A 22,686-nucleotide genomic window follows, 5' to 3' on the forward strand; every position below is an offset into this window, starting at 1 on the left:
TCTCTCTCTCGCTCGCTCAATCACTGTCACACACGAAGCGCGTGAGATCTCAGCGTCCAGCGGCACAATATGAGGTAATTCAGAGAGGATTTTTACATGATTCAAGTCATATAAGAGCAAAGTGGGTACATTCCTCCTGTATGTGTGTTCACGTATGCGTAACAGTGCTGCAGTTTATTTAATAAAGCATCTAAAACTGTGCTGGTCATGTAGCTAAAGTGAGCTAACAGCGCTGAGAATACATATATGATAAATGACACCAAACGCGATCATAAAAACATCAGCCATGTTTATTAGTAATAGTACGAGCTAAGTTGTAATGAGCAATAACAGTGGGAGCACTAAAGATAAACCTTAGCTTGAGCACTCGGATGCTAAAAACACAGTTGTCATGCACTTGTGCGCATGCGCACACATCGATCATCTGTTTCCTGCTCTAGATGTGTTTAGAATCAATAAATACGCAAGTAACGCTTTAAGTTATTAAATAATATTGCACTGTATTCTGCCATTATCGTGTAGTGTGTTTATGCGCTACTTTAGGACTTCTAAAACTGGCCTTTTTATTTTTACGTTTTGGGATAAGAAAATTAGTTTGAACAATTAGTTTGAACAATGAAATATGAACTATGAAAATTAGTTTGAACAAAAATTGTGACATACAAATGAGGATTAGCATTGCCTTAGAAATTACTTAGTTCACTTTATTTTGTTATTATCACTTACATTTATCAATTATAGTGTCCTGCACCCACTAGTAAAAAATAAAAAAATTATATCTGGTGTCTGAATAATTTTTGTTTTGACTGTAGACATGTTGGAATTTTTATTTTTGCAAAAACAATGTTTTTTTTATTATTATTATGCTATCATACATAATACAAGGACAGATACAAGGACTTTGCATCACAGAAATAAATGATAATTTAAAGTATAATAAATGTAAAAACAATTATTTTAAATTGTAATAATATATCACAGTATTACATTTTTTTCTGTATTTTTGATCAAATAAATGCAGGCTTGATGAGCAGAAGAAACTTCTTTCAAAAACATTAAAAATAGTAATGTTTCCAAACTTTTGGTCTGTACTGTGTATATATATATATATATATATATATATATATATACTGTATTTGTGTCACAGTACACACGCACATATTATGTACACAAAAACATATTTTGGATGCGATTAATCACGATTAATTGTCCAGTAATTATATAAATATATATGTATAGCCTATATTTGTCAATTTTGATTGCTTCTACTGTCCTCATTTATTAGTCTGTTTGGGTGAAGTGTAGATGTCTGTGTGTTGGTCAGGCTGCAGTGAACGCGTGTGGGCCGTTATGAGCGGGAAGAGCCTCTTGCTGAAGGTCATTCTTCTGGGGGACGGCGGCGTGGGCAAGAGCTCCCTCATGAACCGCTACGTGACGGACCGCTTCGATTCGAAGTCCTTCCACACCATCGGCGTGGAGTTTCTCAACCGCGACCTGGAGATGGACGGGCGGCTGGTCACCCTGCAGATCTGGGACACGGCGGGCCAGGAGCGCTTCAAGAGCCTGCGCACGCCCTTCTACCGCGGCGCAGACTGCTGCCTGCTCACCTTCGCCGTGGACGACCTGCAGAGCTTCCAGAACCTGGGCTGCTGGAAGAAGGAGTTCATGTATTACTCAGACGTACGAGACCCCGAGCGCTTCCCCTTCGTGGTGCTGGGAAACAAGGTGGACAAGGAGGAGCGGGAGGTGGGCGAGGATGAGGCCCGGGCCTGGTGTGAGGAGAACGGCTGCTGTCCGTACTTCGAGACCAGCGCCAAGGACGACAGGAACGTGGGGGCCGCTTTCGAGGCTGCTGTCCGGGAGGTTCTGGCCAGCGAGGACCCCATCGACCACACCCTGCTGAGCAGCTCCATCGACCTCCACGGGAACCGAAAAGTGGCTCGCGCGTCCTGCTGTTGAGGTGCCTCTAATGGTGCGTTCAAGTCATGTCGGATAGATTGTATTTATGAGTTGAACGCACATGAAAGTCACTACCAAGTCGTTATTATACGAAAGCCGATGTTTGCCGATTGAGCTTGCATCTTGCAAATCTGACTTTTTTTTCTCAGAATTGTGAGATACAAACTCGCAATTGCAAAATATAGTGTCCAGTTCTGAGGAGAAAATAGACTATGTTATCACAATTGCGAGTTTATGTCTCGCAATTCTGACTTTATAATTTTATACTTTTTGTGTTTATATCACGAGAAAAAAAAAGTCTGAATTGGCAGCTTACATCTCGCAGTTCGCACTTCGTTTCTCACAATTGCAAGTTTAGACTATATCTCACAATTCTGAGGAAAAAAAGTAAAAATTGCGAGGTAAGTTGTACTTTTTTTGTTTTTTTTTATTCAGTGGCAGAAACGGGTTTCCATATTTTTACAAGTAGAACTAAAAATGTTCTTTAATTCCCGATTTTCCGAGTCAGTGAAAAACATGTAGCGTCTATATTAATAATAATAATAATAATAATAAACATTTTATCATTATGGGCCCCCATCACCAAGGGCCTCTGTTCAACGCCCCTGTGTATAATTACTATAGAATATATAACGATTCAGTTTGCATCAAATTAATAAGTTGTACAAGAACAGAAAAAAGCAAAAAAAAAAAAGATGCATATTCTCTATTCAACATTTTGTAGATGTAGAGTCTAAAAAATAGTTGAAGTTTATTGTAGAAAAGTTAAATTGCCATCTTTTTCTGACCAAAGTGACTTGTCAACTCGTAAGTCCGAATGTCCCAGGACTTGAACGCCTCATAAACCGCTTCATAGTCGTGGTCTTACACTCTCTGGCTGATACTGTTTGCTTGAGACGCCAGACGTGTCTCGTGGGCTACAGAGTTTCCAAACAGAAAAGGCATTTTATACTATGTCTCTGCAGTCTGGCACACTGACGGTTTCCCAGTCGAAGGCTTGTGTGCTGCTGACGTGGTGTTTAATGATAGCTTCGTGTCCTGCACCGTAGATCTGGCCTCCCTTTAGTATTCAACCAGTTTTAAACGGTTGAGCTTACGATTTAAACTTACTATTGAGCTATTATGTTGTGTTACTCATTTTCCAGATATTTCCAAACACATAACCCACAGTAATGTAGAAATGTCCCGCCTAAATGATGTATCTGTTATTGTAGCATTTGTTATCTTAGCTTTGATTCCTGCTGGTTTGAATAATTCTGAAGAATAATTGTGTCCACACATGATGAAGCAATTATATGATTAGAAACCTTTGCACTCTTGAGACGATTAATTATTTTATTTTGGGTTGAAAAATGACTTTCTGAAGTTGATTCACCCTATTATGGTACATGTAGTAAAACACATAACCTCAAATTGTCTGAGATGCATCAGCACAGCACTACTTTTAGACAAAGGGAATTTCTTTTACCATCGTATCGAAAGATTACAACTTTTTTTTTTACAGTTTATTTAGATTTGAGTTTACTTTTTCAATTGTTCTGTACGGTACAGTGAGTTTGTTTTAGATGTGTAATATGTATAGTTTGATTTAGTTCTCTAGTGTGTATTTGAAATTTTACACACCTAATTGCACATTGAATCTGGGCAGCAATGCTGTAGTGTTTAATGAAGGATGAAAGTCTCTTGCATGAAGAGCGTGTTTGTTTGTGTGTGTGTCATGCTCAGTTTGAGGGTTTAGACCACATCTGATTCAGTAAATGACTCAGGAATGTGGCTTAGACAAATGCACAGATCATTTTCTGAAAGCATGTGGGAACATTGGAATTACATTTAATGCTGGAGCCTCTCTGGACGTCTGCGGCAGACTTGAAGAGTCTCAGAGTCACCGCTGATAAATGAGTTCCCAGTGTCTTGCATTGACCTTTGATCGTTTAGAGGGCACTTGTGAAGGACTTTTGATTTAGTGCATTTATAGGTACTTCTGTCTTTTATAATATTGACTTATTTCCTAATGCTTTTTCCAGAGCTTGAATGTTTTCTCAGCCTTTTCTCTGCATACTGCTGTAAGCCTCATTACAACTAGAGAGGCCCGAATCTGTGGATTGGGAGCTGATGTTCTCCAATGCTTCTGTACATGTTTGTGTTTACAGACCTCTGCTTGCCTGCTGTCATATGTTTGTGATGCGTGTAAAACACATTGTATGTTGTTACTTTGCTTCTGCTGATGGACATGCTCACACAACAGTTATTGGTACACTGTGACACGGAGATGGATGCAACACTACGTTTCTCCAACTCAGCCTGCTGAACATATATTAATTGCTAATATTGGAAAATCAGTATCTGTCTATTTACTTATAGTGATTTCCAGCAAAACAAGGTACCGGTGAAGAAATGTTACACTATAATCCAATCTGTATTACATAATGGAAAGATTGTGTGTGTGTGAAATCGCAGCTGGATGCAGAAGTGCAACTTATCATGTTTCAGTGTTTCAAAAGTCTTTTAATGAGTCAAAATGTCAGCTTGATAAGCAAACTCAAGCTTTTCAATAAGCAGGTGAATCCCATGAAGAAATGTCAATAGTTACATTTTATTTGTAAGGAAATTGAACCCTATTTTTAGGATGGTTCATGTTTTTTGCCTTTAACACGGATGTTTTATGGAGTTTCACCCAAGCTGTTTGCGCTCGAGCTGGTGTTGTAGCATTCCTGCCACAGTATTTATGATGTTACAAATCACAGGAGTATTGTGTTTCGTTAATAAAACCATATTTTATGATGTTCATTTGTCAGTGTGACCAGTCACGACCACGGTAGAGAATTGTGGGGGATGAACTGTGGTCAATTAAGGGCATTACTGCAATGAATGTACTGACTATTTGTCACTTTTTACAGTTTGATTTGTGTAAGGCTTGTATGCTTTGCTCTGGGTAATACAGTATTCACAGATATGCTAACAGACATCTTTAAATGGACTACATGTGTGGCGTTTTGAAAGCAGGAGCTGTGTTACCTTTCTGTTTCACCAGTGCCATCTCCAGTGCAATATATAAGGAGGTGGAGACTTCTTTCGCTTGCAAATTTACTTTGCAAGAATCCAATGCGATGAATAAACAAACTGCAACAGCGATCATATTGTGTGGTTTATGAGTCAGATTTGGTTTAACTTGTATTACCGTCATAGTTTTCAACATGTTAAACAAAATGCTCTTTCCTGTTTAGCCAGGTAATGTAACATAAACGTCATAACTGAAATATAGTGTTTATTTCATAACATCAAATCAATGGTTCCGGTATTCTCCGAAATAATAACCAAACCACTTTCAGTCATCAGAAAGCGTGCACACATCACACGTCAGCTGTGTGAAGCACATACGGAGAACAGAGACTTCCTCTGTGCTCACTGAACGCTCGGCCGAAGAGCGTGTGCAGCCTCCTCTCCTCCTTCTCTCTGCGATGACGCTCTTTGAAAACAAGCTGCCATGCTGCTAGATGCAGCGGACAGTGAATCTATGAATAACAAAACACAGGAATCACTGGTGAAAGACACTGACCTTTATTTCCTGCTAAACTTCAGCTTTTACACCAACAAACTGTGCAGCCGAGCAGGTTAAAATAAGAAACCTGAGCTGAAACAAATCTAAGAAATACTGTTAGTGCTAATAACAAGCCAATGGAATAAGCCATCTGATGAATAAAAAATGATTAATTGGAAAATTCAGCAAAAGAAAAAACGTTATACAATAACTACAACAATCTCCTGATAATTAGAGTTACAATCAATGAAAACTTATTTCACATTGCTCCAAACCTGTATGACTTCATTTCAGCCGTGTAACAAAAAGAAGATATTTTGAAAAATGTTCATGCGGCTCTTCAATGACAGAAAATGCTCTATAAGAAGAGAAAAGCATCAAATTTGTAGTCTTTGTGCGCCACATCTAAAGCCTTCTATGGTGTATTGTAACAGGTTTAATACAAATGAGTTAAATGTGAATACGAGGAAGAACAAACGATGAAGGGCTTGTTTTTCAAGGGACGGCAAATTCAATTTCAGCCGTGTGTCTTCAGAAGACTCTGAATGTCGTGCACTAGTCACACATGTTACCTTTAGTGAAGCGATTCGGGTTTGGAACGACATACGTGCGAGTAAAAAAGTTATGCTTTCATTCGTGAACTATTCAGGTCAACTACTGCTTTCAGTCTACACTAATAACTTGCTTTCACCAAACGCATCCAACATGCATTATTCATAAGAAATGCTTAGGATGAAATAATCAAATTAAAACATCCTTAATTAGTTACTTTTTGTAAATAAAAAAAAAAAATCATCTACAGAAAACAAGCAAAATGAAGCTACGGCTGCCTTTTTCCATCGAAATGTCTTTTGCTCTTCATTTTTAGTGAAAGATCCCAGCCACGAAATGCTATTTATAAATGACACGCTCTGCGGCAAAATACCTGCTCAAACATCATCAGACGCATCTGTGCACCGGTCACAGAAAGCCTTTTATTCAAGCAGCTGGAAAGTCCCAGAAGCCTCTTTGTCATTGGGCGATATCTTCTGACACGTCAATGGGTTTGTGCTGGGGCTGTACTCTAAACAAAGAGGGGCTCATCCATTGTTCGGGCTTTTCTCAGTCCTTTCAAGAGGCTGTGAGAAAAAAAGTGCTGGGGTCACAAGAACACAGCACAAGTTGCTGTCTCTCTCCATGGCAACCAGATGTGAGGGATGGTCACCAAGGAAACCAGCCATCACCCCCTTCAGATTCTTTTAAGCATCTAATGATCGTATTGAATTGGTAGTTCTACCCAATTATTATTTTTACTTTTATTTTCTGAAACAAGAATATATTTGGTCCAATCTGCAAGTCATTTCACTTACGGATAGACCAGACGGTTTTAATGGACTCGTATAATAGCTGTAAACAAATATATTTGATTAGGTATTTGAGAGCAGATACAGAAAGTAAAACTCTAACTATACTATCAGATTTCTAAAAACAAAAAAGAATGCATTCTCAAAAAGATTTATAGCTGCCTTCAAGTCATGTTGGCACTGGAACCCCACCTCAATATTGTAACTTATAAGAATCAAAAAAGGATTTTCTTTGAGTCAATTAAATAATCGTGGCAGAAGAAGCTTGCTATTGGTCGTAATTGAAGTTTTCATTTGTGATCGCTAACTGTACAGGTTGTATACTGCTGAATAATAGTCCTTTTACTCTGTTTTCTAGTACAAATAGCTAAACATTCTTGAATCAAGATAAATTAACTTGAGAAGCAAAATGACTTTATTAAGTCTTGTTTTCAGAAAAATATCAAAATATTGTTAATTCATATTTTTGATGAAATCCGAGAGCTCTCTGACCCTGCATAGACAGCAGTGCAACTGAAATGTTCCCAGACACAGAAACGTAGTAAAGACATCAGAAAAACAGTCCATGTGACATCTGTGGCTCAACTGTAATTTTACAAAGTTACAACAATACTTTTTGTGTGCAAAGAAAACAAAAATAATGACTTTATTCGACAATTCTTCTCCAAATAAATAATGTCTTCCTCCATTATGGATGCATGTTTGCATTGTTTTCATGCAGAGGTGCTCTCGATAATGATGGAAGACATTATTTAGAGGAGATGAAATGTTGCAAAAAAAGTACTTTTGTAGCTCTGTAAAACTACAGTTTAACCACTCATGTCACATTGACTATTTTACTGATATCTTTATTACATTTCTGGGTCTGGGAACATTTCAGTTGCACTGCTGTCTATGCAGAGTCAGAAAGCTCTCGGACTTCATCAAAAATATCTTAATGTGTGTTATGAAGATGAACGATGGTCTTAAGGCTTTAGAAAAACATAAGGGTGAGTAATTAAAGACCGATTTTTTTTTTCAGGGTGAACTATCCACTTTCAGTCATTCTGCTTCTTGAGTAATTGTACAGTATATTGACAAAAAAACAAGGCAAAAATACTGAGCATGAAAATCTGTTTTTGCAGTGTAGGAAATAAGCTGCCTAGAAATTGCAACTCATTTAGGTTGCAACAGGCTTTTGTGACCAAACTACAAGATAAAATATATAAAGAATCTGTTACACACCCAATGCTGTTACATAATGCTTTGTTACATTAGCACAGCTATAACATCCCAGAAGACTTGAAGGCATATATTTCCAGGAGCAATATATAGGTAGAAAAATCAGATGAAAGACAGTTTGGAGCAAGGATTGCAAACACTGTTTGTAAATCCCCCAAAAATCTAAAAGAATGTCAGGAAATTGTTTTGTGGAAAAGAAGAGGATGAGAATATCTAAAGTGCTCCAATATGGTGCTGTTATTGACCGTAGAAGGACAGCAGGACAGAACAGCCATTAACAGCGCGGACTGATGCCTTTCCTTCCCAGATACCGCAGAACCGCAAAGTTATAGGTGGTTGACACAGTGTATGTGAGCTGAAGAGAGAAAGACAGAAACACAAAATAATACATGTGACCCAGTGACCAGAGACTAATCAGAAAGCTGTGGTGTTTTCCCTGTGAAGACCAAACCCACAGTGCTAGGGTGTTGCTATGATGTTGTGAGTGGTTTTTAACCCATTAAAAAAACCAAAAAACCATCACACATTGCTTTGTAGTTGGTGTTCTGTGTGGTTTGCAGGGTGGTGGCTAAAAGCTGTTCACACCAAGAATGACAACTTTTAAGATAACTATATTAGCGTCCACACCAGCGGATGATATCGTTTGTTCATTCTAAGCACACACTCATCTACTGCATTAAATTCTGATTGGGTGTTAATGTTTTTATCCATCATCTGCGGGAAAAAAACACTCCGAAAGCGATTCCAACAATATTGTTTATCTATGCCTTCATCGTTATAGCTGTGTGGTGTGGACTTTGCTATTCTTTAACATTGAGAACAATTTTTTGAAACCGTATCTTTATCGTTATCATTTTACAGTCTGTAAGTTTCAGAACTCAGAACTTTCTCAGTCTAAATTGAGGGCAGTCTGCCAAAACAACAGCTTGTGGAATGTGTCACTCAATGATGTAATAGTGTGGATAAGCACCGCCTCAGCAGATGATGATCAACGCCTGCTTCTACATCTGTGCCAAGCACCGCCCACCAATTCTACATCACTACCTGTTTAGCCCCGCCCACCAATTCTACATCACTACCTACCTATAACAAGATGCTTTGCAGTGCCAAGTTATGGAAAAACAGTGTTTATGTTCCTTCCTTCTGATCCCAACATAAGAGTGAAGGAACTTTATTTAGAATGAAGTGTCAGACCATGTCAGTAAGAACTAGGTCCTTTGTTCACTTAATTTTTTACAGCAGATTCGTTTACAAACAAGACAATTTGATGCTGGATTTTCAGAAAGATTGAAAATGAAAGACGATGCTGTGCGACTATATTGGGTTCGACAGTAATGCAGCACCACAAAAGTGTGAGTAACTGTTCATTTTCAAAGATCATTTGACATGAGTATTTAAGCGTTTTAGTCTGTCAAACTTAATATCTGGGTAGGAATACTGAATCTGTTTCTGTGAAAGCGAGATGAATAAATGCATGTTCACATTTAGTCTAGAACTACAGTAATCATCATGTTCTTACCCCCAACACAGGTTTTCATCTCACTGCTGTGTGATTATTCAAGAGTTACAATATGGTTGTAATTTACCACATTGCTATGCACTAAGTACAATGTCAAAATGGTTTGCAAGATATTGCTAAGATATTATGACTGCTTTTTACTCTATTACTACATAATTTCTAGGGTGTTCTGTGTGATTATAAAGTTGTTGTTAAGATGTCAACAGAGCACTGATTTGACATGGCTAAGGTATTCGCAGTAGTTTTTTGCTCTTTGCAGATGTCTTGCTAGGATCTTTTGCGCTGTTGTTAGGGAGTTACAATGAGGTTGTGGGAGTCTAGCTTAATGAAAATTGTTGAATTGCTGAAAAACACAGTTCTCACAATTTTCTAACCACAACTGACAGCAAAAAATCCCAGCCAACCCCAAGAAGAGGTTAACAAATGCAGGAACAGAATTCCTTGACACCTACGGGAATGGCGTCATGAGAACACAGTGTGATGGTCTTCTGTTCTGGACACTCACCAGAGCCAAGACCGTCATCCCCGCTCCAGCGAAGGCAGCGATGTAGAGATCATAGGTCAGGAAAAACTGAAAAACAAGTCAGGAACGTGACATCCTAAACACTCACTGCGCAGCATGAATGTCTGGTCTTGGCTTTGGATTTGACAAGGCTTTGAGGAAGGTTTTCTAAAGAATTATATGAAGACATTGAATCATATGTCGCCCGGGGCCACGTCTTACCTCTCTTGTCTTGCAGACGTTAGACAGGGTCATCCCACAAGCCTTTCCTGGTACTGCACTCCATGGAAGTAAACCTTAGGGATGCAGAGACATAAAACACAATGTAACAGCATGAAAAAGATCAAGGCACAATGATTAAAAAAATTTTTTTGTCAGTTTAAATGACACCACATTAAGAGAACAGAGAGTTTAACATCGTAAGGCCAGAAACGTATGCAGACATATCCAAAATTCATTTAAAGTGTGCCGTCATATTTGTGGGTCAACGACAACAATAATGTATATAAATAGCAGCTCTTGTGGCAAATTAATGCACCGTGTATTGTGATCTCACCCATTTCAGAATGCAAAAAAATACATGAAATCAAACTTGCCAAAGTATAAGTGTGCATACTCATGTACCTCTTTCCTGAAAATATCTGAACATCGGGACACTTCAAAAGACATCAGACTTTAATAAATGTTACAGAGCAGTGATATCAAATCTCTGAGCTGTCAAGAGACAGAAAAGATGTGATGAATGTATTGCGGGGTCATTACCATACTGTCTGGCATCAATGCACAGCTGGTTGATGCTGGAGGGTGTCTCAGAGAGGATGTTGATAGTGTGACAGGTGTTTGCCATGTTGTAGAAAAAATAGACAGGAAGGGCAGAGAGGGAGAACACCAGTAACCAGACCACAACCAGGAAATACGTGATCACGATGAACTGAGGAAAACAATGCGTTTATCGGTTTGATGCATTTTATTTTAAATGAAAAGTCTACAAAAAAGAAATAAAATGCATTTATGCAGTCAAAAGATGAATTTCACCATGTTAACCAAATGGAACAACATTAAATTAGCTTATATAAGAGGTCATTGTGCCATAAAAACATTGTTACGGGTTTCAGAACTCAAAACCTTCCCTTTAGTCTAAAAACAGCTTATATTGAAAGCAGTCTGCCGAAATGACAGCTTGTGGAATGTGTCAATTTATGATTTAATAGTGTGAATAAGCAACGCCTACGCAGATGATGATCAACGCCTGCTTCTACATTGCTGCCTGTTTAGCCCCACCCACCAATTCTACATCACTGTCTATAGCCCCACCCACTGATCCTACATCACTACCTCTTTAGCCCCGCCCACTGATTCACGCAAGTAGTGTTTACGAGAGAGGCGAATGCGCAGGTCTACACAGAAACCAAACGATAAAGATGGCTCTGAAGACAACAAGATGCAGTGAAATGCCAAGTTTTAGAAAACAGTGACCCCCCCCTCCCCCGTAACTCACTGAATCTGTATAGCGGCATAACATAATCAAAAAGGCAGTTCATGTCTCCTTTAAACCGAATATAATGCACCAATTTTGAATATATATGGAAGTGCAAATGAGGTATGAATGCTGCATCAGAGGCAAAAATATTAAGTGAATGTCAACATTTCGAATCTTGGCAGCCTCTGGTAACTTTTACATTCAACTTATGGAAATGAACAACGTTCATATTCCTTCAGAATTCCACTTTTACTTAAAGGAATGCATATGTGTTTGTAAAAACATGAGGGTACAACATTTGCAAAGTAGCCAATGCAAAGTGAAATGCGCACTGCAAATCACTCACCGTTGTGCTGAGACAGCGACCACAAACTGTGCTACGAAATTCTCCGAATGACTGCCGTGCTGCACTGGTGGTGTAAAAGCCTTCAGCCAGCAGGATTACACAGTACAGGAAGAAGAAGGAGGCCAGACCATAGATGATGTACTGAAAATACTCAATACTACAAGAAAGAGAGAAAGACATGTTTGTAATAAAAAGATACCTGATCGTTTAAAGCACAAATTCCCTTTCGGCACCTTAAAAAGCTTTCAAACATGCCATTTCATATTATTTTTTCTTGTGAAGTTTAAGATTATGGGTAAATAAACAAAAACATTTAAGTAGATTCATCTGGATTGAACATCAGTGATGTGTGAGATGCTACTGGCACACACAGGTACGCTAGGGTGATGTAGTCCTGATGGTCACGGGCAAAGTAAGTCTCGATAAGTCTTTCGCTCTCTGTCAGGGCCTGATGTCCACAGCCGCAGAACAGAGCAATGCCAGAGAAACACAGCAGAGTGGCCACCAGAGAGACGTACGGCACTCCTCCCAGACAGCGCATACAGCATTCATAACAACCTAAGATTCATAACAAAAGCATATGAAGGATTAGTTTCTCTCATTTTCTGATGATTTACCATATCAGACATTTAGAAAATGCATATAAGACATGCCACAAGGCTCTGTATTAGGCCCTCTGCTGTTTTCCTTATACATGCAGCCAAATATTATTTTAATGAAACACGATTAACTTACACTTATGCTGATCAGAGTACTTAGCTCTACATTTCCTCTACACAAGATGACATTTCTAAATTATCAAAGTTAACAGTTTATTCCTTTAAGTCTTGCATGTTATATTGGACAGCAACTCTCCTCTCGAGTCACCAACTACCAACATCTTTACCTATTTCAGATGCTAAAACACTCATGCATTCATGGTCTTAAGACTCGATTATTAAAATGCATTACCTGGTGGCTGTAAAAACAGATCAAAATGCAGCTGGCAAGAGTTCTTACCAGGTCCAGAAAATTTGATCATATCAACAGTGGTATCTTAAAGTCCAGCATCAAGTATTATATATTGCTATTCTATATTCTATGTCAAAGTACAGCATCTAGTATTATGTATTGCTATAGGTCCCAAAAAAGGAGGATTACAGATTTTTTTATTTGTATTTTTTTTGCATTTGGCATCTCAACTTTGGCCAACCTTCCTGAAAATGTTTTTAGATTAAGTACAGATCTCTTCAGCCAAGCTTTCACACAACAATTTCATATCCAATTACTGCAGACGTGTCTGATAAAATCTAAACAAATGCAAATGATCATCTTTGCCTGACATAATATGAACAGCATCTTAGAATACTTTTACTTTACTTCTTTAATAATGCATTGAAAGATGTTCCCTGTTTAACTGAACATGACTATGTATTATTGCTACAGCTGTATATTATTGTCATATGACATTATTTTGTTGCCTGAGTTGGATGAGTCTGGTTCTTTTGACACCTCACCACTGACGCAGGCTTTTTTTTTTTCAATACTTGTGGCTGCTCACTGGGGCTCAAAAAATAAAAATGAAAAATTTTCTTGATGTTATGCTCAATCGAGCATAACACTGGGGCCAAATTACATAAATAAAACATGGTTTGTGATAAGTACTATAAAATAAAACTGAACTGGATAAAATACATCAAGAGCAATGTTGCCAAATGCATTCAATAAAAAGTAGCTTAAAGCCTCATCACGTCATATCAGCCTTTTAAATTTGTTTCCCGTTTATACAGCCTATTCATACTTTAATAAAATCAAATTAAACTGTTCTCATTTACATATAAAATATACGTAACACACACACATACATACACATTTACACACATATATATATATATAAACACACACACACACACACTGCCATTAAAAATTAATAAAAGTCTCAGCAACAATGAGAAAGTCACTAAATTTTATGTAAAAATTCCCAAGAGTGTAAAAGTTTCTGAGCACTGGTGCTATAGACTCCCCAAGATAGTTAGGCTTGTATAATTAGTAGTGTCTGCTAAGTGAAGCATTTATACGGTTGCTCATATTTAGTAATTTAAACAAACCAATGACCATAAGAATTCAGCTTTGGTGTAGGAAATAGCCACTTTGAAAGTGCAACCACTTCTCACTTCTCACATTTTCAACAGAAAAACATAAATATCTAGTTTATTTATACGGTTGTTGACTAAGCAGAAGGTTCTCAAAACTTTTGGGGTGGGAACCAGATTCATGCACACCATGAAATACATCACGTGCACACCATTTTTGTAACAATATACACTGCAAACAGTGCTTATTCAAATCCAAAACAATATAACAAGCTCATACTGTCATAGACGTCTATTCACAATCCATTCACATGTGCCAAATCCGAAACACTGCAATGTGCCATTGCAACAAAGCGGCAGCTGCAGCTAAGTGTGTGAGTCTGGGTGGACATTCTTCCTCCATCCGTATCATGTGCTGCTGAGGGGGATGGCGGCGGAGCTGGTCTGTACCACGGCATGAAGAGTGTGAGAAAATAAGGAGGACCAAGAGCAAGACTGTCTTTTTGTGGCTTCACTGACAATAGCCTTTGTCTGGATGCAATACGAGGGCCAGCAAAGACAAGCAAACAAAGAGCCGGTGCCACCTCAGCCCCCTACAGACCGACTGAAATGAGCACGGGGAGGAACAACTGTGAATAAAGGTGGTGGGGGGGGGGGGGGGGGGGGTGCATCGATTTGGGATGGAGTGCATCGACGGAATGCTGATGGTTAAAATCCCCTTGGGGTCAAACTGTTTGATTTATATCTGGTTTATTTAGGATGTTTGGTTTACATCATTTTTTTATTTTATTTTTTATAAATAATACTTTTTATTGTACTGCATCTCAGCAGTAGCATGTTATATAAAGTTAAGTGCATCACAACTGGAGTAATGCCAACTGAAAATTCGTTAAATAAATTATTTACACTTTAAGAAATGTTAAAATAGTTAACATATTTAACTCTATTTAACTTCAATTGCAGTTTTGATCGAATAAATGCAGCTTTGATGAAAATAATACACTTCTTTCAAAAATTGCATGTTTGCATGAACTGCATGTAATCCTAAAAGGGGGATGAGTCATGGTTAAAAAAAAAAAGTTTTAAAATTACAAAACATAAATAAAAACTAGGACAAAAAGTACTGAGACACTGTGGAGGTGAGACGATCTACACCTGTGGTTTCTCTGAAAGGACACATGGCTCCTCTAAAAATCTTCTAAACACTAGATGATTAAAAGACACTGAGCTGAAACAATGACTAGAAGCAAAGTTAGTTCAGAGAAAAGCTCCTGCACTTCACTGCAAACACACTTGCTGGGATGTTAAGTATCAATTGCAGTGATTCACTGTCTCTTCAAATGCCAAGCTCAGCTTTCTTTGCACTAGTTTATCAAGCTACAGGTCAAATTAAAAACATTTTTCAAATTATATACAGAATTGCTAAAAACTCCCCTTTTAATCAGTAAAAGTGCTGCACTTACCCATGTCTGTAGGCAGCAGATGTGCTTCAGTGTTCTGCTGTCTCAGTCTCCTACACAGTGAACACAGCTGAAGACTCCAGCCCAGCCTTAAGACACAATGTGTCTTTTCAATGCCTGCTCGAACGCTTCAGGAGCAGACTGACGGGGTCATGATGCAGAAACATACCCAAATGTTCACTCCAAATAAGTGTCACTGATTTGCTTTAAGATGCAAAGAGTTTGTTAAAGAGTTACAGGCCACTTTCATTCATAAACAAGTGAGAAATTATCTCATTCTGTGACCAAGTGGATGGCTTTTAAAGGAAATTTAAATGTGTTTGTAGTTTTATTCAATGAAGCTGTAGTTTGATACAAGTTTGTCTAAGGTGAAACTAAAAACTATGTAAATGAAAAAAGATACAACTAATGAGTTAAAATCTTGCTCTTTATTGATCCATACGACTTATGACTCACTGCTGACCTCTAGTGTTCACACACACAAACACACACACACACACACACACACACACACACACACACACACACACACACACACACACACACACACACACATTTACACCTTACAACATGAAATTAGTTATGATTCTGTTGTTATTACTGTAACTTTTTAAGTATGTGTAATTCTATGATTTTGGAAAATAAAATCTTGGGACGTATTTGAACAATTACTATTACTCGGACAGATCAAAAGTGTACAAACAATACAACTAATTTATCACACTATTCAGTATTTATCTTTCATTGGCTGTAAAAAAGTGGAAGGATCAAAAACCTGTATAACCTATAACCTTTTGTTTATTTTTGTAAACTGCATAGAAACATGCCAGTGTTTTCTCAAAAGATTACAGGTTTTCTCATTTGTGAAGACACTATTAGTGAAACTGGGATCCACTTGATCTTCTTCATCGCATTCTTAACACAGTAGAAGTCTTCTCTTGCAAATGCCTGAACACTTTTTTATTTCATTTCACACCTTTGACAAAACAAATCTCATTGAAAGACCCCAAACTCTAATGGATTCACTGTGTTGAACAAAAGGAACACATCTATTCACAGCTAAAAGATAGAGATGCATAATAATGAATCTCTAATGGACTTGTGTGAAACTCATTTGCGCGACTCTTCAATCAGCAATCAGTCCTCATCCCAGATTTCACCTCTGTCTTGCTATTTGCAAGCATGGAGCAAAGAGGCCGAAGGCAGGGAAGGAGCGTAAGAGAGAGTGGCAGAGGGCCAGAGAAAGAGCAGTTTGCATGCATGGTGGAGGAGCTGCATTACTGTAAAGGAGAAAATACAGCTCAAGATTCAAAAGAAATTCAGGGAACAATTGTGCCAATATCACCATGTGTGCTGCCATCTCCAATGATGGTGTCCTTTGCCAAATACACAATATCAGTTCAATACGGAATGTATTACATGAAAGACGTGTAGAAAAGAGAGAGGGCTTTTGATGGATTTTCCATGTAAGGAGATATTTCCACTGGTGCACTGCAACACTGCAAGAGAAAACATTCAATGGGAAGTTTATTGTTTTTATATGTATATATATATATATATACACACCCATACATTTCCTTTATTTAAAAAAAAACAAAAAAACTTATTGATAGCTGTGTTTTGTATTTTGTTGTCCATTGTGTAGTCACTGATTGAAAGAATGAATGAATTTGGCCATAAGTTGTGGTGTTTGATGGAAGTATTTGCATATGGTGCATGTTTTGTGAGTGTTGGAGCATTTTGCGAACAAAATGAGTGATTTTGGCCGTTGAGCTTCAGTTTCAGCTTGTGTGTTAACTGTTGAATTAGTGATTTCAGAGTGGACAAATGTGTTTAAGCAATTGAGTTCTTTGCTTTTCAGGTAGTGCATTCGAGTTCCACCTGTGCTCAGCAGACCTGCCTAAACATGCTTTTTCCTTTGTATCATTTACAAAACGCCGATCACGTTTGCTTCTTTTGAAGGCTGTGCATATGGCTGTTCCAGAGCATAGGAACATCCTCAGCTCAAATCAGTACAGTGGGCGGCACAGGCCCTGAAGTGGCCGAGTTTTCTCTCTAAACTTAACTTACATCCTCATTGTGTCCAGATCCCGCTTTCAACAGAGAATCATTTTCCTCAGTTTCCTCATTCCTTGTGTACACCTGACTCTATGAACCTCCCAAATGTGGTGAGAAATGGACTATTGGATGACAGGAAACTTGCTGGTACGAGATGCGTGATATCTCCCATCTGTCTGCCAACCTTTACTTACACATCCTTGAGATTTTTCTCACACTTCTCAGGAAAGTTTTCACAGCATCAGCTATCAAAAGGAGTTTAAACTCCATACACTGTTAGTCACCATGAAAACCATCTGTTGACTTACTTAACCATTAACCACAAAGAGGGCATTAGAGTTTATTTGACCTTGCAGTCAACATGAAACAGCATGTACAATGACATTATTTGAGTGAAACATAATATTCGTAGGGAAAGACCAAGAGAGAAAAGTGATTAATTGGAAAAGTGGCTGCTCTATACTTTATAACATTATGCAAAGAAAATATAAAGAAAATATATTTCCATATATATATATATATAAATAAAACAATCAATATATTTATCTATGAAATATACAGAATAATATATTTATTCACTATATTACAACATACTGAATAATATATAAGGAATTACATATGGAATTTTTCACATATATGTGAATGTAGTATATTATTATAATGTACGTAATACATTATATTACACTTCATATGCACATGTAAATATTCACATGTATATGGATGAAGGTTCAAGTTCATCCTCAAGAGCATCTCAATAGTACACTTATTTATAATCTATATATATCTTATAGAATTTATAATCTATTCTTTATTTGTTATAAGCTATTTGGCTTTTATTTTGTTTAGGATTAACTAATAGTTTGATCAATTGTGCACAATAAAAATCAAATAGGCTAAATGCCATTTCTTGAACTCTTCTCTAGAGATTGTTGCAGGATCTAGATGACAGTACTGACTGTGTGCATCGGTCTAATCCATGAAAGCTTGTAAAACCAACACAACAACAGCTCACTAGAGGAGAAACATGAGAACAAAACAAGTGTACTTTTCTTTCTGCAAGACTGCACCTGTATAAACATGTTCATTCCTTTTCACTGAATGTCACACTGTTGCTGGCAGAAAATCAAACGTGCATTGTCCTTAAGTGCATTCATCTCTTTAAATATTATATTTTTAAAGATTTTAAGAGTTTATTTGTTTAAACTTTATCTAAGATGAAAGCACATGATCATAGGAAAAGAAAGCAGCTATGTTACACACTAGGCCAGACTAACACTACTACAATATATTACTAACAAAAAAGTACTAGCCAAAGCAGGTTATAAAAAAACTTTTGTAATATTCACACACACATTTTCCTGGTGTATCTGCTGAGCCTTCGCTTTAGTTCAAAGGTTTCAGTTCACAGAGATTCCCAGTTTCCCATACGTTCTTTTGTTCGACTTTCGTTTTAATCGTTCTGTGCTTCATAAACACCACTAGGACCGCCAGGAGAACACAGATTGAGATGACCATCAGACACAGGCCACAATATAAAACAAGCCATGCATTTGATTCACACCTGCGGTCTTTGACAGGCATTGGAGGATGCAGTCGTGGTGGTGAGTAATCTGGAATGGCATTCACGTGACATGTTTCCAACGTCTCGTTGACCTGCAGGTTGACCCACACGGTGGTCTGCAGGGGGTCTGGCTTTCCTCCATCACGAACAACTATGAAGAGGTGGTGCATGCCGTAGTCCTCGCCCTGCAGGTGCTGGACCAGAGTGATGTTTCCTGAGTGCTGGTCAATCTCGAAGGGACTGTGGAGAGCCGGCTTGGATGCAATAATTTGGTAAGTGATATCCGAATTCATTCCTGAGTCCGCATCGATGGCGTAAATCTTTGTTATCATGCTTCCTGCTCGAGTAGCCGGGGATATGGTCAGACAGGAGAGGTTACTGCTAGGAAGAAGGACCTGGGGTTGATTATCATTGACATCCTCAATAAAAATGGTCATTCTTGCTGTAGCGGAAAGGACCGGACTGCCGCCGTCTACAGCTACAACCAGAAGCTCATAGCGGTCTTGTTTCTCGCGGTCGACTTCAGCAATACTGCGGAGCGATCCCTGCGCCATGTCTATGGCAAAAGGGACATTGTCGTTTAAAATACGCACATCCACTATCCGGCCGTTTTCTCCTTCATCGCTATCACTTGCTGTGACTTTCCCAACTTGGGAAAGTTGTGGAATGTTCTCAGACACAAAGAAATAGAAATGTGGGGTAGGAAAGACCGGTGGATTGTCATTCACATCCAGTATGTTTATAGACACAATAGCAGCACCCTTGTGAGACGGTTCACCGCCGTCCCGGGCAACAACGGTCAGGACGTACGTCTCCTGCTGTTCTCTATCCAAAGTCTCCACCACCGATATCACACCCGACTCTTCGTCAATTGTGAAAGGTCCTCCATTTGTAAGCCTGTACCTTACTTTGCCAAATTGCTGGCTGTCTGCGTCGCTAGCCTGGACTCTCAGCAGAAACACTCCAGGCTCGTTGTTCTCCTTGATGACCTTTTCATAACGTGTTTGTTCAAACTTTGGGGCATTATCATTCACATCTTCAACCAGCACTTTGATCACTTCCCTTCTGTGTAGGCGTGTGCCATGAGGATCAGAAATAATAAGTGTAACCTCATACTCGCCGCACATCTCAAAATCTAGGGGTTCTGATGTTGAAAGCAAATAGCTGCCTGCTTGCGGCTTCAAAGAAAATGGCATGCTGTCGTTATCTAAGCACAGAGTACCTTTGGCAGTAGAGGTTTCTTCCAGCTCCAAGAGCGCCAAGACGGTGGGGGGCTCGTTTTCTCGTAACACGATCACTTGGTTTTTATGCTCGGCGACAAACTTGATCTTTACAGATGGCTCTTGGCTCACCACTGGCTGCATGTATACGGTTACCTGAGTTTGCACAGGGGGGCAGAGTGGGCTATTCGCAAAGACTTTCAATGCATGCTCTTCAGGACTGTCAACCTGCGTGTCAACAGCTAAGCTGATCAGGCCTTTGTGTCCATCCAAGTGAAAGAGCGCTTTGGCCCTGTCTGAGATCAGACGGCTGAATGAAAATGCAATCTGGGCATTTTGGCCCAGGTCTTTGTCTGTGGCTCTAAGCTGGGCCACCGCAGTGCTCTTGACTCCTAACGCTGGCACAATGGCTGTGATGGGACTGTCGGCGTCAAACTCCGGGCAATTGTCATCAACATCGGTTACAGTTACATTGAGATTAACTGTAGAGCTGAGTGGTACTGTACCTCCATCTACGGCTACAAGAACCAAGAGGTGGTTTTCCTGAGTTTCCCGGTCTAGTTCCCTTTGTACCACCAGCTCGAGTTCATGCCCGTCTTGTCTGATGCTAAAAAAGCCACCAGAGTCTACCAAATAGTAACGTATCATGCCATTATCGCCTGTATCCTTATCCTGGGCTTGTTCATCTAGTGGGAAAGCAGTCCCGTTTGACGCATCTTCAGGTATGTGTAGAGGAATCTCATTCCTCTCGAAAATAGGAGCATTGTCATTAATATCATCCACAATGATGATCATTGGCACAACTTCAAAATTAAGACTAACGACTGCGGTATTTGAAACGGTACAGTCTCCATCCTGATGTGATGGACACAAGGTCTCTCTGTCTATTCGCTCTGTAGTGAACAGATCCCCTGTGCTCTCATCCACCCGGATGTATGTTTCCTCGAGGAGTCGGTATGGAGGTGAGTAGTTTGTGCTTAGACTTCCGATCTTAACGCCTGCTTCTTGCTCCTCCATGGCGGTGAAACGGAGAGCACGGCTATGGGTTTGCCAAGCAGATGCCAGGAGAAGCACCCACTACAAAACAACAGAAGAGACTTACTGCTTGGAAGAAAGCAACACCCTTCTTTCCATATGAAAGTTTAACCACTCTGACTTGGGAGTTAAGTGTGTAATCCTTAACCAACAAGTCAGTCTTTTTTTTTACTTCTGCTGAATATGTTGTTGCACAGGCTGTATTATTGACTTTTATGTTCCAGCAGCCAGAGATTTAACATTAAAATATATAATCCCAACTAAGCTTGCAAATGCATGTGCAGTTTTCATGAATAAACTGGCCTTGAATTCTTAAAATATTTGTTTTGCTTTTCCCAACAATGCATCAAGTTAACTGCTTAAAATCTCATACAGTTTAATTATTATACTAAATTAAATATTATATTTATTTTGTATAGATGTTATGTAATGTTTGTCATTTTGCAACCATGTTTAGCTATATCATTTGCATTTATATTTTATATACAATTGTATGATTTCTTCAAACTGTAACTGTTACACATGGATAAAATCCAAGGTTAAGGCTTCTAATAAAATGGAAATACACCATTAGCTATAACATGCCAGCAGATTTACAATTAAAAGGAGCTTGCTAACAGGATTGCAAGCAAATATAGGACTGTGGTTACTGATAAATGTATGAATTGATGCTTAAATACAGGCTTGAATAGTTATGCTTGAAAATTACATCATAATAAAATTATATCTAGCATATCTAAAATAAAACATAAATTGTATGCGTTGATTGCTGTAAAAGTATTATTAGTAAAGGGACATTTATTTGTGTCCTATTCACTGGTGCCGTTTTGTGTATTTGATTTTTTTTCTTTAAACTTTTAGACATTTCTGTTATGTTTATCCACCTGTCTGCCTATTTGTTTGAATCACGAACAGCGCCTGACACGCAGAATATGAATTAAACACAGACCGACTAAAGTGGACTTTACCTCCGTGTAACCTGCGTTCAACGTCAACATAAGAAAAGTAAAACATTTTCTTTCTGCATATATAAATACTGCAGGATCACTGACCTGTAGTGTAGTCCACTTCATTATGTGCTGGTTTTGAGCTGTCCATTCTTCAAGAACATGGTGAGCTCTGTGAGCATGAGAAGCACTCTGGGGAAATGTGTTGGGGGCGGAGCCTAATCTACCTGCGCTACAGGTGAACAGCTCAGAATTACTCACGATATTCAACCGTTGGTTAAAAGGGAAAATACTGGTCTGACAGGGCGTCTTTTTCCGGGTAATTGCTTTATAATGATAGATGGGACGCAGTGAAGTATTTTCCCCTTTTAAAAGCACTTAATGAGTTGATAATTTACACACGCTAAACCATAATAAGAGCGAGT

At 38.7% G+C, this 22,686-nt stretch overlaps 3 protein-coding genes across 4 annotated transcripts; 1 reads left to right on the top strand and 2 right to left on the bottom strand.

Moving 5' to 3' along the window:
• The first annotated feature begins 11 nt into the window (after nucleotides 1-11).
• LOC132110217 (ras-related protein Rab-9B-like) lies at nucleotides 12-2,051 on the top strand. Its single transcript, XM_059516812.1, has 2 exons — nucleotides 12-74; nucleotides 1,325-2,051. Exon 2 carries the CDS (start codon nucleotides 1,351-1,353, stop codon nucleotides 1,957-1,959), a length of 609 nt encoding a protein of 202 aa, XP_059372795.1. The 5' UTR covers nucleotides 12-74; nucleotides 1,325-1,350; the 3' UTR covers nucleotides 1,960-2,051.
• Nucleotides 2,052-5,091: 3,040 nt separating this feature from the next.
• Nucleotides 5,092-15,831, bottom strand: plp1a (proteolipid protein 1a). Of its 2 annotated transcripts, none has more exons than XM_059516524.1 (7): nucleotides 15,444-15,831; nucleotides 12,280-12,466; nucleotides 11,909-12,065; nucleotides 10,845-11,013; nucleotides 10,305-10,378; nucleotides 10,086-10,151; nucleotides 5,092-5,471 (listed from the first exon to the last, which is right to left on the bottom strand). In XM_059516524.1, exons 1-7 carry the CDS (start codon nucleotides 15,445-15,447, stop codon nucleotides 5,310-5,312), a joined length of 819 nt encoding a protein of 272 aa, XP_059372507.1. In that variant the 5' UTR covers nucleotides 15,448-15,831; the 3' UTR covers nucleotides 5,092-5,309. The 2 variants fall into 2 exon arrangements, with proteins under 2 accessions (XP_059372507.1, XP_059372508.1); XM_059516525.1 differs by lacking the exon at nucleotides 5,092-5,471 and adding an exon at nucleotides 7,937-8,416 and having other exon boundaries at nucleotides 15,444-15,827.
• A 2,594-nt stretch (nucleotides 15,832-18,425) lies between these two features.
• On the bottom strand, nucleotides 18,426-22,470 carry LOC132110000 (protocadherin-20-like). Its single transcript, XM_059516526.1, has 2 exons — nucleotides 22,367-22,470; nucleotides 18,426-21,356 (listed from the first exon to the last, which is right to left on the bottom strand). Exons 1-2 carry the CDS (start codon nucleotides 22,385-22,387, stop codon nucleotides 18,882-18,884), a joined length of 2,496 nt encoding a protein of 831 aa, XP_059372509.1. The 5' UTR covers nucleotides 22,388-22,470; the 3' UTR covers nucleotides 18,426-18,881.
• Nucleotides 22,471-22,686: the final 216 nt, after the last annotated feature.

This window comes from Carassius carassius, chromosome 29, assembly GCF_963082965.1.
Source record: "Carassius carassius chromosome 29, fCarCar2.1, whole genome shotgun sequence".
In the NCBI taxonomy this organism is placed as follows: Eukaryota; Metazoa; Chordata; class Actinopteri; order Cypriniformes; family Cyprinidae; genus Carassius; species Carassius carassius.

Coding starts and splice junctions, on each gene's coding strand:
- LOC132110000 (XM_059516526.1), bottom strand. CDS start 22,387: ATGAAGTGGACTACACTACAG. Junction 21,357..22,366: donor TGAAGTGGACTACACTACAG/GTCAGTGATCCT, acceptor GTTGTTTTGTAG/TGGGTGCTTCTCCTGGCATC.
- LOC132110217 (XM_059516812.1), top strand. CDS start 1,351: ATGAGCGGGAAGAGCCTCTTGCTGAAGGTCATTCTTCTGGGGGACGGC.
- plp1a (XM_059516524.1), bottom strand. Junction 11,014..11,908: donor GTCGCTGTCTCAGCACAACG/GTGAGTGATTTG, acceptor TGTTTTCCTCAG/TTCATCGTGATCACGTATTT. Junction 10,379..10,844: donor CATTGATGCCAGACAGTATG/GTAATGACCCCG, acceptor TGCATCCCTAAG/GTTTACTTCCATGGAGTGCA.